General features: G+C 46.8%; 1 protein-coding gene across 1 annotated transcript in view; it reads right to left on the bottom strand.

The window, feature by feature from the left end:
- The window catches only part of LOC114501990 (store-operated calcium entry regulator STIMATE), a 56151-nt gene extending 42641 nt beyond the window's left edge, over positions 1-13510 (bottom strand). Inside the window, exon 1 of the mRNA XM_028518790.2 lies at positions 13214-13510. Within this exon, the coding sequence (XP_028374591.1) occupies positions 13214-13373 (160 nt within the window). The 5' untranslated portion in view covers positions 13374-13510. The remainder of the gene's footprint in view (positions 1-13213) is intronic.
- Positions 13511-14650: the final 1140 nt, after the last annotated feature.

Below are 14650 nucleotides of genomic sequence, written 5' to 3' on the forward strand. Positions count from 1 at the left end.
ATATACCAAAAATGCAACCATACTGAACATACAGTTCATAAGTTTTGAGAAATGTATACACTGATGTAACCCTAAACTACAATCCAGATAGAGTATTTTTTATCACCCCAAAAAGTTCTCGTATGTCCCTTGGGTGCAGCTGGTCTCACCCCTACCACACCAAGGCAACCACAAAACTGCTTTCTGTCACTAGAGATCAGATTTCCTGCTTCTAGGATTTCATATAAATGTAGTGATATACTATGCATTCTTTTTATTTGCATTCTTTGCTCAGCATGGTCAGCCACACTGCTGGCTATACCAATGGTTCACTGCTTTTTGTTGCTGACAGGTACGACACCGTACAGGTACACTAGCACTTGTGTGTCCTTTCCTGTGTTCATGGACACTGGGATTGTTTCCTGCTTGGAGCAATTACAAATGAAGTTGCTATTTATGTACAAGTTCTTCTGTGGCCTTATTTTCTTTTCTCTTAGGTAAATATCTAGAGGTGAATTCTAGGCTATATGATAGGTATGTATTTCTTTACAAGAAAATATCAATTTTTCAAAGTGGTCATACCTTTTACATTTCTGCCAGCAGCATGTAAAAGTTTCAAAGTTCACCACCTTTTCAACTCTTGTTATTGTCAATCTTTTTAATTGTAGCCATTTTTGTGGGTATATAGCAGTATCTAATCATTGTTTAATTTGCATTTCCCTGCTGACTAATGATATCTTTATTCATGTGCTGATTGGTCATTTGTATATTTTCTTTAGAGAATTATCTATGCAGACCCTCTGCCTATGCTTAAATTGTGTTTCCTGTCTTTTTACTGAGTTGTAAGAATTCTTTACATATTCCTGGTGCAAGTGCTTTGTCAGATACTCATATTCCAAATCTTTCCCTCAGTCTGTGGTTTTACAGTACATGTTTAAAGGTCAGAAATGCATAATTTAGATGAAGTCCAATTATATATTTTTAAAAATGGTTCAAGCTTTTTGTGTCCTAAGAAATCTTTGCTTATCACAAGGTCACAAAGGCTTTTCTCCTACTTTTCTTCTAGAAGTGTTATAGTTTTCACTTCTACATCTAGATCTGTGATGTATTTCTACTTAATTTTGTGTGTGGTGTCAAGAATTGTTTTTAAGCTATGCACCCTTCCCTCTGGAGCTAGGTAAGGCATGATTCTTCTGAGGCATCTACTGAATGCCTGTGTTCAAAGTCTCTCACTCTTAGCTGGAAGGAAAACCATCTCCCCAAACTAGAAATAGTTCAGCTCATAGCTTCCCAGCAGCTGTTCTTTGCTCTGCCTCATAAGTTTCACCCTATGCACACACAGATTAAAGTCCAGAAAAAGACTTGGGGAGGCCCCTAAAAGAAAATATCTGGAGTTTTTCTTCTATGTAGCTCTTTTTTCTCCACATTGTCCCTGAAAATTCCATCTGCTCTGGCTTCCTCAACTCTATCTTCTCAACTCAGCAAGGTTGCTGAGCTCCACTGGGTTCCTCCTCACTGCTCTTAGATCTGGAAAATGCCTCTGGCAGGAAGGTGGGGTGAAGACTATAGGGCTCTTCTCAATATTTTAATTCCCTCAGAGGTCACTATCCTGGCTGCCTGTTTTCCAATGTCTGCAAATAGTTGTTTTGTATATTTTGGGTTGTTTTCAGGTTGCTTACAGAAGAAGGACAAGTTCTATACTGATAACTCCTTTACTGACAAAAGGAGTTATCCTCATCATCCCCGTTTGAACAGGCTCAAATTTTAAATCTGACTGTCTGTCTGTCTGCCTGTCTTTCTATCTATCTATGAATGAAAGAGTCTTCTGACTTCAATGACAAGCCTTATCTGATTTCAGTCTCAAAATGAGAAGCCTTTGGCTTTTCCTGGTCTACTTCATCATGCCTAGAAAAATGGCTGCAATGACGCTCTCAGCCAAAGCCAAGCAGACAAGGGCCAAGGGGAACCAAATGGTGCCAAACAATTCATACAAAGAAGAGACAGGAAGCCCAGCAGCGAGAGAAGCGCTGCCCGTTTCACACACTGCCCATAAACGTGGCACACAGCAGACAGGCAGAGCAGTCCAGTTCCAGAAGCAGGATGCGACCCCCCAGGTTTGAATTTCAGCATCTCACTTAGTGACCACCACAACCTTAGACAACTCACTTAACCTGTCTGTGCCTTAGTTTCCCCAGGTATAAAATCAGATAACACAAGTACCCACCTCACACGGCTAATACAAGAAATAGAAGAGTTAACATATGTAAGGCACTTACAGGAACTAGCACATAATGAGCACTCTACAAATGTAACTAAGTGTCGTCACAGATCAAAACAGGCAAAAGCACCTTTAGAACCTGAGCTCTGACCTCCTAACCAGGCAAGGCTTTCCAACCAAGAATGAAAACAAATCCTCCATTTACAAAGTCTCAAAATATCCCCCTACAAGTTACTTATTAATTACAAAGGGAAAAACTGTAACTTCACAGCGGACAGCCCTGGAGGAACCGCCTTCCCCAAGCTGTCAAAGAGAGCCTTTCTGTGTCGCTTGGGGAATACTGGGAGAGTGCAAGATCAGGGGCCTCAAGTTCCCACACACTGAGGAGGTCGCAACACCACTCCTGCAGCGTCCCTGACAAAAACACATAACCTGGATGTAATCACAAGAACACATCTGACAAACCCAACCTGAGACATTCTACAAAATCACTGGCCTGTACTCTTTAAAAAGCATCTAGGCTAAGAAATACAAAGAAAATCTGAGAAACTGTTCCAGGCTAAAGGAAACTGAAGGGATGTGGCAACAGAATGCAAGCATGACCGTGGGCCAGGATAAAATAGCTGTGAAGATAGTATTTGGGCAATTGATGAAGTCTGAATATAGACTGGATTGATAACATATTAACGTTACACATCCTGAGTTTTGATAGTTGTACTGTGGTTGTAAAAGAGAACTACAAATGCTGAACTATTTAGTGGTGAGAAAAGAGAAAGATCTCAGGCTACCCCGTCTCCTACATCTCACTGCTCTTTCTATGACTATCCTCCCAGTAGAGAGCAAACTGCCATTCTGGGCTCAAGCATTCAGCCAGAGCACCAGCCTGTGCCAGCACCAGCCTGGCAGCCAAGCAGGCCAGGCCCGATGAGAAGCAGAGATACACAGAGACCTAACTTGTACAGTACAGGCTGTATATCCTACCGACCTCAAAGAACAGTATTAGTCATTAAGGAAAGTTTCTTGGAAGAGGGGAGGATAGGGCTAGGTAAGGAGGAAGGGGAAAAGCACTCAGGGGAAAGACAGATGTGGGCCAGGGAGGAAGCAGGACTGGGTTTGGCAGGTGCAGGGGTTGGACAAGAGCAGCCCTGTGGCATCTTGCTGCATCTGATAACAAGGCTATTCTTCTTGGCCCAGGTCACAGGGCAAACCGTGGTGACTGCAATGTCCACAGCATAGAAAGAACTTAAGAAAAGAAGGATAGGGCAGGTCCAGGAGTCTGGCTGTTGGGCAACATACCAGAATGCCACCTCAGTCCCAGGCAGAGGACTCCCTACATAACACTATGGGCAGCTACAGCCAGTGGGACCGAGGACTGAGAAGCTCACTGGTAGGATTCAGTGGTTCACATGCTATGAACATCTTCAGACAGTACTGTTCCCCACCCACCACCCACCCCCTACACCACCTTCATGCCTCCTATCACTGCCTATCAATCCAAGGCTACTGATGGAAAAAACACATTCATTTAAGTCTCCCTGCACTTCCGTTGCAGAGCCCCAACACCTATTTCTCAGGCAAAGGGTGGGGCCAACAGTGCAAATGGCAGATTTGCAATCTCCAAGTCTGCTACATCAGAAACCCTAACAGCAAATCCTGGCCAGTGAGGAGCAGCCCCATCTGTAATGCACCACCTGCCGTGAGCTCTGAGTAAGTCTCCCCGCACACGCCACTCCTCTTCATGGGTTGACGCTGGACATATACCAGGTGCAGGCAGCTTCACTCGCTGGACAACCTGCAAATTTTAGCCCCAAACTCACTATCCAAACAGAAAACCTGCTTGAATGCATCAGTGCTGCCTTGACCAGGGTATTCATTCACATTACGTGACGGTCTGGGCAAGAGATGCAGAGTGCGCTGCAGCTGTTCCCCTGATCCTGCTGTTCCCCTGCTCCTGCAGGACGGCATCTCGGGCTGTGTCACTTCACTGGGGCACTGTTACCACTTATCTCCCTACATCATTTTTCATGTTATCAATGAAAATGTCCTCTAAGAAAATGGAAAAGTCTGTGAAGAACACTGATGAGGTTAACAGGTTACGGCAGCCCACAGACTAGAATGAAAGGTGTGTGGGGGGGGGGAGCGTTTTGAGAAAGGTAAAGAAATAAAAAAAACACAGTGCTGGCCCTGCATGTGTCCCAACCTGCTGTACATACAACTCTGTGAAAAAGCATGAACACTCTTGGTACCCGACACTGGTTAGCAACAGGAAAAGCCACAGATACTTGACACCAAGTCTTTCAAAGAAGTTTTAGAGCCAAGAAAAATACTGGTTGAGTGCCCCAGCCAGCTGAGTGACCCTCTTCCCCTACTACCACCCCTTTGCTGCATGCCACCACTCCACACAAAGCCGGGCCCTAGCTAAGGTCAAGCCTCACCAGCTCCTGTTCCCACCTCCTGAGAAGCAGCTCAAGTGGAACCTGGCTATGGCACAGAATATCTGTCAGAATGAAGACACGTTAGTCTATATTAAATGAAATGGGGGGAAGATGTGTTCGATGACAAGACAGGATTGTGGGAATTCAAGGGAGGAGCCTTTTTCTCATTGGCCCAAATGTGATTCCAGTGGCTGACAATCCCGTTGTGGCAGCTACAGGAGTTTTAGAACATGCTGGCAACTGGAATTCTCCTAAGAGACATTTTTCAGCAAAGCCTAACCCCACCAAAGCCTGGGACCATGCTCACAGAGCGAGCCAGAAGTTCCTAGGATTCGTCATGCTGGCATTAGTCTTAGCTACCAGAATCAAGGCTGGTCTAAAACTCCACGGATGGAAGCATCTCTGCTTTCTCTACACCTGTGTGGAATGTGATAGACAGTCAACAAAAGCTAGTTAACAGTAAGGAAATGTATTGATTATTAGCTAAAAGCAATGTTTCCAGGCCTGGCTGGTGTGGTTGCTCAGTGGACTGAGCACATACCTGCAAACCACGCTGGTTTGATTCCCAGCCAGGGCATGTGCCTGGGTTGTGGGCCCAGTCCCCAGTAGCGGGTGCATGAGAGACAACTGATCAATGCATCTCTCACACACTGGTGTTTCTCTACCACCTCTCCTTCTCCCTCCCTCCTCCTCTCTTTAGAAGTAAATATGTAAATGAGATGGAAACAAATATTTTTTTTTAAAAAAGCAATGTTTCCAGATCCAGACAGCTAGATGCAATCAATTACTGGCTGCACAACCTTGGGTAGGTTACTTAACCTCCCTGCGGCTGAGTTACCTTAAGCATAAAACAGAGGTCATAGAAGCCCTTATTTCTCGAACGGGCTAACACACAACGCCTGGCATGGAACAAGTGCAGCAGGCCTGCCCACATTGCCACGCCATCTACCTCAGGAGGCACTGTCCCATTGTGGGTTGTCACAATGGGACAGGGGCTAGGAGAGAGTCACTGGGTCCCCATTTCTTCTCTTACAGCCCAAAGGATACAAACAGTAGATGTTTCTCAGGGGGACCCCATGAGATCTCAAAGGGGTGTGAAAAACTGCTTTAAAAGAAAGGAAACAATCCAAACGGGGTATGAGGTTAATGCAGAACCTGCCTTGCCACCTGATAATTTAACTTACCAAGTGCAAGCCGTTGAAAGGAGGCCTAAAGCTGAAGGACGGCTCTCCGGAACCCCCCAAACCACTGCCTCTTTTTCCAGGAGACTCTGGCCACACGCTTTCCAGCCCCCAGAACGACAGCCATGCCCCGGTCTCCCATGTGGACCTTTATTCTCTCCACTCCCTCCATGCTCAGAGCCCTTCACATCTTCAACTTGGGGTTGTGCTTAAGCAGGGCTTCCTCAGAGATACTTTGCCAAGTCCCCTGGCAGAAACCCTCATCCTTCCTCTCAAGTCTATTCAAACTTCTCTGACCTCAACTGTCGGCCCAGGATCCTGCTATTTTTGACCACAGCCCACTCCAGCTGTGAGCCTCTCAAGCACAGGGAACTGGGTCTCAGCTCTGCTTTGTCAAGGCAGCACCCAGCACCACACCTGGCACCCAGAACTTTAACAGACCTTGCATCCTTTAGGAGCAACACACTGACCCACTCTGTTCTGCCACAGCTCGTGAGTCTGCTGACTAATCCACAAACTGAGTAAATATAGTTCTCAACAGGGACGATGGTGGCCCCTGGGGACAACTGGCAATGTCTGGAGATAGTGTGGGTTGTCACAACAGGGGTTCAGGGGTGGGGAGCCATTGGCATCTACCAGGTAGAGGCCAGAGTTTCTGCTAAACACCCTATAAAGCATAGGACAGGCCCCACAACAAGAAATTATCTGGCCCGAAATGTCAGCAGTTGGAAACGCCAAGTTGAAAAACCCTGGGTTGGACAAGCAACCTCCCAGTAGTGGAGTCATCTAAGAGACTTGTGGACCACATTCACACACATGTGAAGAACAGGATAACTCTTAACAGTTAACCCTAACTCGAAATTACTAACTACTCTCCAAACAGTCACAAGTGCCAGGGAAACATTCCATGAAAACCAGCAGGGAACCTGAAACCACCCAGGGCTCTGAAAACCCCCTCTCACCAGTTACTGAATGAACTTATGTACCACCTCCTCTTGCTGCTCCCAGGGCTCCGTCCCTCAGACACTGGACCTCATTCCCGGGTAGGACCGCCACTGCTGCAGTCAAGAGAAGCCTTCTCAAGGCCGTGGCCAGAAAAGAAAGCCTGAGATGTAACTCATACGTGCAATAAATATTGGTAACTCTTTTCAAATTTATATTTTCTTAATGCTATCAATAGCTAGAAAACAGCCTGAAGCTTCAGATAATACTTTGGACATTAAGGAAAAAGAATTATTAAAAAATAAAATCAAAATTATTCAAATAGGAAAAAATGAGCCAGGGCTGCAGAGTAATCAGAAAGTGCACCTGTGTGGAAAGGGGCACAAAGAGGCAAGCAGAGTACGGTTGTGGCTGGGAGAGTCTGGAGTCTGAGGGACCTGGCTTACCTTTCCACTCTGCACCTACTAACCAGGACTTGTTGCCAGACACTTCACCTGCTCAATGCTCTCGTTTGCAAAATAAAAATAACCCCTCCTTCCAGGATCCTGTGAAATACATCAAGTGCTGAGCACAAGCACCCTCAGGCTGGGGACTCAGTAAAGAGCAAGCTGCAGGCAAGAAGCTGGTGCTAGCGGCCAGTGCCACCACCTGCTACCAAAGGACCTGGGGCCGATAATGCCAGGGACTCAGACGCAGGTTCATCACCTGTAAGTGGGCTGCCCTGGTCCACCCACTGCCTTCTCTAGGCCCATAGGAGACTCTGTAGGTAAAAACAAAGCGAGGGGTGGGTGAAGAAAGGAGATTATTACATATACTAAAGACATTTGGCTTGGGTACATGCTAATTTGCAATTCACAATCACTGTGCTAGTTGAGAAAGATAAACTTTTTTACAGTTCATACAGTCATAAACTGTAAAAAAGGGGCTAAAGGTAAAGGTGTCATGCAAACAAGATGAAAAGGGGAATATTTAACCTAAATTCAGAAAACAAGTTACTCAGGAACTTGTGAAATGTTCAAGAGAACTCCTCAATGCAAATATTGTAATAACAATTCAGATGGAGGCATCACCACCAACCTCCACCCCTTAGGGAGGGCCTAACACATGCCTGACACTGACCCCCCTTCCAAACAGACATTCTTTCTAATCTCCACATTCCCAGAACATGTACTATCCTCACTTTGCTGGGGAGGAAACTGAAGTTTTGAGAAATATGCAGGTGCCCAAGGGCAGAGCAGGAATGGAAGCCAGGTCAGGCGGGTTCCAGAGCCCAGGATCCTGCTATTTTTAACTGCCTGTTAAACTCTGTCAACACGACTTCATCTTCATGTAAATATTATAGTAATTGCAGCAGATTTTAAACAGATCATTAAAGCAGTAGAGATCTGATAGGCCCCTATGAGGGCAACACTTAACGAACAGGGTATTTAAAAAGCTGGAGAACGTATTTCATTAAATTATTCTACAACTCAGATTGTCCCCTAATTCAGACAACTCTCTCCTGAGCCCTGATTTTATTCCAAATTAATGACATTTTATTATAAATAAAAAAGTAGATACTACCAGATATATCAGCATTTAGAAAACCTTGAAAGTTCCTAAAAATTAAGACTCCTAACAAGTTGTCAGGCTAACGCTGGTCACACTCCTTCCCCCATGGGGACAACAGCAGCCTGGCACAGGAAACAGGGACATTCTCCTTCTGCCTTGGCTGGCACTCTGGAAGGAGGACGGGACGCTGACATTTATTGAGTTGGGTGTCCAGCCCAGAGGCATTCCCCTTCACTCACGAGCTCCAGCTCTAATTCAGCCAGCACTAGGTTTCATTACTTTACCAGGAGGAGGTGGTCACTGAGCGAAAATTTACAGAGCGACGGGATGGATATTCACACCATCTCAAAGTGTCACTACCACAAAGATAATTTTTAATTGCAAAGGGGAAAATGCACCTTTATACGGAAGAGATGGAGAGACCCCCCCCCCCGCCCAGTAGTGGACCGTGTCCCTCACAGTGGAACTGCCGATGTCATGTGACTCCCGGTGCGCTGTAATATGAAGCACACAGCACCGTTTCTGTAGTGTTCTTGCTATAAGAAAGGTTATCTCAATCTAATAGCTCCTCCAAACTCAGGAAACATAGGAATCAGCAAAACAGCTCCAACACCGCAACAAGGAAACGCCCAGGCAGCTCCAGAATATGAGACACTGTGCATGACAACTGGCCAGGACTCTTCAGAAGGGCAATGTCAGGGAAAAAAGAACCTCACACGTGTGAGCATAGGGGGAGTCTTCTAGGGTAAAAGTGACTTAAAAAAAAGGAACAAGAGGACCCTGAGTGGGTTGTAGTTCTTGAAAACTCCAGCAACGAGCGACTTGTGACATTTGGGGAAGTGTGAATATGGACTGGATACTAGGTGGTACTCTGAAGTTACTTATTTTCTGAGGTGTGATCGTAAAACTGAGGTTATGTAGAAGACAGCCCTTATTCTGAGGCGGCTCAACTGAAGTTCTTAGGAGTCCAGTGTGATGCTGGCTGCAACTAACCTTCAGATGGCTCAGAAAATCAACAACAACAATAACAGAGAGATAAAGTAAATATGACAAAATGTGAACAATTTCTGAATCGGAGGGCAGTCGTTCACTCTATTACTGTTCATCTTTTCCATATGTTTGACATTTTTAAAAATAAAAACTGGGATACGGTGGAAAGAGGCAACCCCAGAAAAGGTAGTCCCAACCTAAGTGTGTCTGCACAGAACGAACAGGAAGGCCAGTTCACCATGGGAGAAAACACCAGGGAATATCTGAGATTAGGATTTCAAAGCTGGGTAGAGTGGTTTATGGTGTTAGTTCTGACCTCAGGAAAAAAGCTACCATTTCTCAACGCCAGCAGTGTTTTTATAAACCACCGACACCTTCTCCCAGCTGGCTCATCCCCATGTCTGTAACATGAAGAACACATGGTGATTTATCCAAGCTCTCTAAATGCTTGTTTTGTGAGAAACCAATTCTGTCTATACTTCAGCCCAGAACTCTGACTGCGCACAGTGAAGGAGGCTTGAGTTTGCTGTGCATTCACACATTCTGGGAATAAACACCCCAAGCGCCAACACACACCCTAGCCAATACTGACCTCTGGCTGACAGCAGGCCCACCACCCTGCACTGGAGCAGTCTGCTGAGTTCCACGATGCTCAGCTCCCTTCTGCTGGGACCCTAGCGTGAGTGACTACATTGAGTCACAGACTAGAGAGAAAGCCACCAAAACAAGAGGAACTGCTCAGCAAGCAGATCATGACAAAGCCTCCTCATTTAAAGCATTTCTTTCTACTCAGACACCCAGTGTCTTTCAGTGACATCTCAGAAAACCCAGAGTGGGAAGTCCCTATATCAGCCTGCCTCTGAGTTGATTCGGCTTTCCCAGCTGAAGCTTCTGGAAGGCTCACCAGTTTAACAAGGCGATGCTGACACTGGGACATGCCTGTGGACAGTAGCCTGTAAGAGTCTGTATGATTACACAGCTTAAAGGATCAGCTCCATACATCACCTGGCACCCAGACTCTCAACTGACTGGACTGAGCCATCTGAACACCCCACATGGTGAGCCAAACACCAGGATGAGAAATTCTTGTGAGAATCAAAATCCTCCCTTGAGATGTGAATAATATAAGAAGTCTTCCTCTAGGACAAAATCCTCCCAGGATAAAAAAAACATAGCAACTTATAAACTGAGGGAAAAAAAGTGGCTTTTCTGGGTAGAAAAAGAAACATCAAGACTGGTCTAAGAAGTCACTGAAATCGGGGACAGAGAGCCATGAAAAGTACCTCCCAGCCTGTACAGCAGAGAAGTGTGTCCATCCCATAGAACAGAGCTGGTCCAACAGGGAAACGAAACAGCCCTCAAAACTGGGGGAACTGTCAGAGAAGAGAGGCACTGGGCCCCTGCCTGAGGGACGAAAGCACAGGAAGGGAAAAGACTCTGACTCCACAGAGGAGAGGGATTGTTCATTCAAATTGCTCGGGAGAAAAGACTGGTATTTAAAATATGCTTGAAGAAGATAATGATGGAACTGATGAAAGACAGAGTGGCCAGAGCAGATACTTGTCATGAGAGTCTGGTGCTCTTGACAGCTTGGCCCAACTGAGGAAACAACACTGTGACTAGAAGACTAAAAGCCCAGAAAAGGCCAACGGCCCACAGACGTACTTCCTTGAGACCACCTCCACCTCCTTTTCTTCTCCCCAGCAAAGCCATTCCAAATGTAAAGCAGCCCCTTAGATTTCTTCCTTTTCCCATTAGTGCAAAATGGAAGAGCACCACTGTTGTATTTCAACAGAACCAAGTTTAAGAGATAAGAAGGGAACTTTCTCAACTGGGTCCCAGTCTGTTGTCTGCTTCTAGGTGGGGAACTAAAGCTCTCACTCTCATCTTCACTTCTGTGTCCATGGCAGACACAGCCCTAGCCTTACCAACTCTTCACCCCAACCCTCCTACTCATCACTGTCCCAGGACCAGTACCCACTTGCACAAGCTCCCTCCATGTCTAGCCTTACACTGAGCAAGAGACCACTTTCTAGTTCGGTCTTTACATTCACCAAGTACTAACCACAGTGGATCTGCATATGTGCTCACACTGAATATTAAGTAAAGCAGCAAGTGTGTCCCTGAAGACTTGCAGGGCCAGCACCATCTCTCTGAACACATTCAACCCGGCACACTTCTCAGCTGTGAGCAACTCTGCCCAGTCATAATCACATTTCCCTCTCTGAATCACAAATATCAAACCCTAGGGAGCAAGTAAGGCCATCAGCATCAATCAAATCTATGAAAATAGCCACAGCTAGGCTAAGAAATCTTAGGTTGGTGAACAAAATAAAAACTAAGCCTGCAGTTCCTTTAGAGCAAAACGAAGGTCAGCTGGAGGAAAGCGGAGTGGGAGGGGAGGGAAGACCCGTACAGAAAACACACAGTTCAAGCACACAAGTCAGCAGCTAATTCTGGCTACGTAGTCACAAATTACTACTGCAAGAACAAGTGGGTATTTATTTGTTCAACAAGGAAAACAGCAAGACAAGTAGAGACTAAAAAGAAAAGTGGCAAACACATACACTGGAGCACTTGTTGCAAGACTTACCAAGGCCAGGCAACCAGAAGAAAGTGGTGTTCAAGAACAACCTCTTCAAGATACCAAACGCTTGGGAGAATTCACCCAAATAAGCCTTATGTTATAAACAAGCAAAGCTGCTACTCCAGCAACTGGGCCCTGCAAGACACAAGCACGCTGCTACAGATCCCACCCAGGTGCTGACGTGAGTACTTTCTGCAGGAACTCCCCACTCTATCCACGTGAGCACAGTGGGAAGTTATGAGAACAAGTCATTTTGGAATTAATGCCTTTGTCCAGATAGTTATGCCCTTCCTTCCCCCAAAATGCAGTCGCAGAGGCACTCCTAGGCCTACCAGCCAACCAAAGCTCCTTGATACTTCCAAAGGGAAGGATGTGCACTAAGAAAACACACAACCCTCCCCTCTGCCCACCTGACAGCAGGTGGAAGTTCTAGTTTTCCAGAAGGGCTCTCTGGGGATTTCCTCTCCATCAATAAACTGTCAGGGACAGGTCCCTGGTGACTTAGTACAGGGATTCCGAGACCTCCCAGGTCCTCTGCACCCTCTTCTCCATGGAGCCACTAGGTTGCCCAAGTCTCATGGAAAGAAATTTGAGATATAAATAATAAAAGTGAGCTGGGAAAGGGAAGAGCCTGAGATGCCTGAGAGTTAGGAAAGTCTAGGACAGAATGGAACAGGTGGGCCTATTCAGGAAGAAGGAAAAGAGGAAATGTGCGGAATAAGGGAGTCTGGGTGATTCCTGCGCCGACCAAAACAGAAAATAAAACTGAGAAACAAGGTCCGGGGTGGGAGGAGATGTAGGGGAGGAGGTAGTACTGAGAACACAATGCATGGCTAACAATCCAGGTATTGCAGAGTAGCGGGATGTAAATGCGAACGGGAGATAGTAAATATTACGAATGTAGGCGCATTAAAAAGCTCAACATCAAACCGGGAATTTAGGAATGTGAGTTCAAAGCATGAAAGGGAGGCTGAGAAAAGCCTCTCAGACAGGGTCACGGCCTCAGGGTAGGTGGAGTAGCCTTAATTCGCGATGACAAGGTGGTAAGGAAGCGACTTTTAGGCGGGTAACTAAGGGAAGGTGCGTACGGGTTGTAGGGGAGGAGCAGGGGTGACCTGTGGCTGCAGGCTGCATCGATAAAGCAAGCCATAGGCTCAGGATGCTCCCCCTTGTCTGGGAATGCCCAGGCTGGGTTCGCTGGACGAAGGCACCTTCGCCAAGGGTCCCGGGTCCCCAGGCCTGAACTCTTCAGGCAGGAGGGTGCCTGAGGAGGCGCCTGGCAGGCGACTCCAGGTGCAAGGCCTCAGGAAGGTGGGGGTCCAGGACTCACGCATCAACGTGCTGAAGGCCACGACGCCGAGCAGCCCCTGCAGGAAGATGCCGAAACTGTGCATGAGTGCGCCGCTCTCGCAGCGGCCCGCCCCGGACGCGACGGTAGAGGGCGGCCCGCCCGGCAGTCCACGGCTCGCGTTCCCAGCAGGGCCCTGCATGACGGAGCTGGGAGAGGAGCGGGAGACACCTCGGCTCGCAGAGCCTCGCTGCCTGGGGGGGCCGTGCCGAGCCCCGAGCCCGGAGCCCGGAGTCCCAGCTAGGAGCCGGTTCCTCCGCCCCGCGGCCGACTCGGCGCTGCGCGTAACCCTACGTCTGAGATCGCAGCGCCCGATTGGCTTGGCCCGGCGTGGGGGCGGGCCTTGGCCCCGGCTGCTTTCCCCTCGAGGGGCGGGACTCCCGCGGGGGGGGGAGGGGGGAGGTCGGGGTGTGAGTCAGTTCACAGGTAGGACAGACTAGGTGAGCCAGTTGAGCAAACGTGAGAGCGGAGTGGCCTCGGGACCGGAGCTCTAGATCAGTAGGGGCGAAAGCAAGGGCGGTCTGTGACTAAAGTCATTTTCCCTCCAAGATAAATCCTTTATATCCTGCCAAACTTTAAAGAAATATTCCTGGATTCCACCCTCAGATTCCAATTCAGTAGTTCTGAGACAGGGCCTAAAAATCTGCATTTTCAGCAAGCCGCCTGGATTATTCTGAAGCTGGTTGTTGAGAAAAACAACCCAAAACTCAGCACACAGGCATATATATGCCTTCCAATCCAGACGTTTGTCGCCCCTCTACTTTCCTTGTTAGCAGAGACAACCTGGCCAAAGGCTTATCTTAGAGCCCCCCAGTCAGCCAGGCCCTCGCCAACCTTCCAATTACTTGTTCAATTACAGTTGTCTGCATTTTCTCCCACTCTTCCCCCCAACTTTTTTCTTTGCTAAATGTAATTTAAATGGTCACTTTGAATACAATCGAAATATACAATGTTTATACTGAAAATGTGTTAATACATCTTTATTTTGTGATTCATAAAAAAAGCCAACTTGTTTTTTGCCAGTCTCCAACAACTCCCTCCACACATGCACATTTCCTCCCACCTAACCCCTTCTGACTCTTTGGAGTGGGCTTTCTACCTTTTACTAGAGCGTCTAGTCCACATTTCCTCATCTACCCTCCCAGAATCCTCTGGCTTCTCTCCAGGCACCTATTGTTAGTGCTCTACAGTAGCTGACCTTCCTGCTGCATCTACTTAATGCCAGTGTACACAAAGTATTATTCCAGTAGACACTGGGCTGCATTTGTGAGACAATAAATACCCTATTCTAGGGAAATTTTTCCTAAAAGATAGCCACCAAGAAATTCCAACTACATAAGAGAGTTAAATGCTATATAAAAACTTTCTTGGTTAACTGGAATATTAATCTCATTATCCAGAGAACAAAAATGCAACTGG

The sequence above is a fragment of the Phyllostomus discolor genome, chromosome 7 (assembly GCF_004126475.2).
Source record: "Phyllostomus discolor isolate MPI-MPIP mPhyDis1 chromosome 7, mPhyDis1.pri.v3, whole genome shotgun sequence".
Lineage (NCBI taxonomy): Eukaryota > Metazoa > Chordata > Mammalia > Chiroptera > Phyllostomidae > Phyllostomus > Phyllostomus discolor.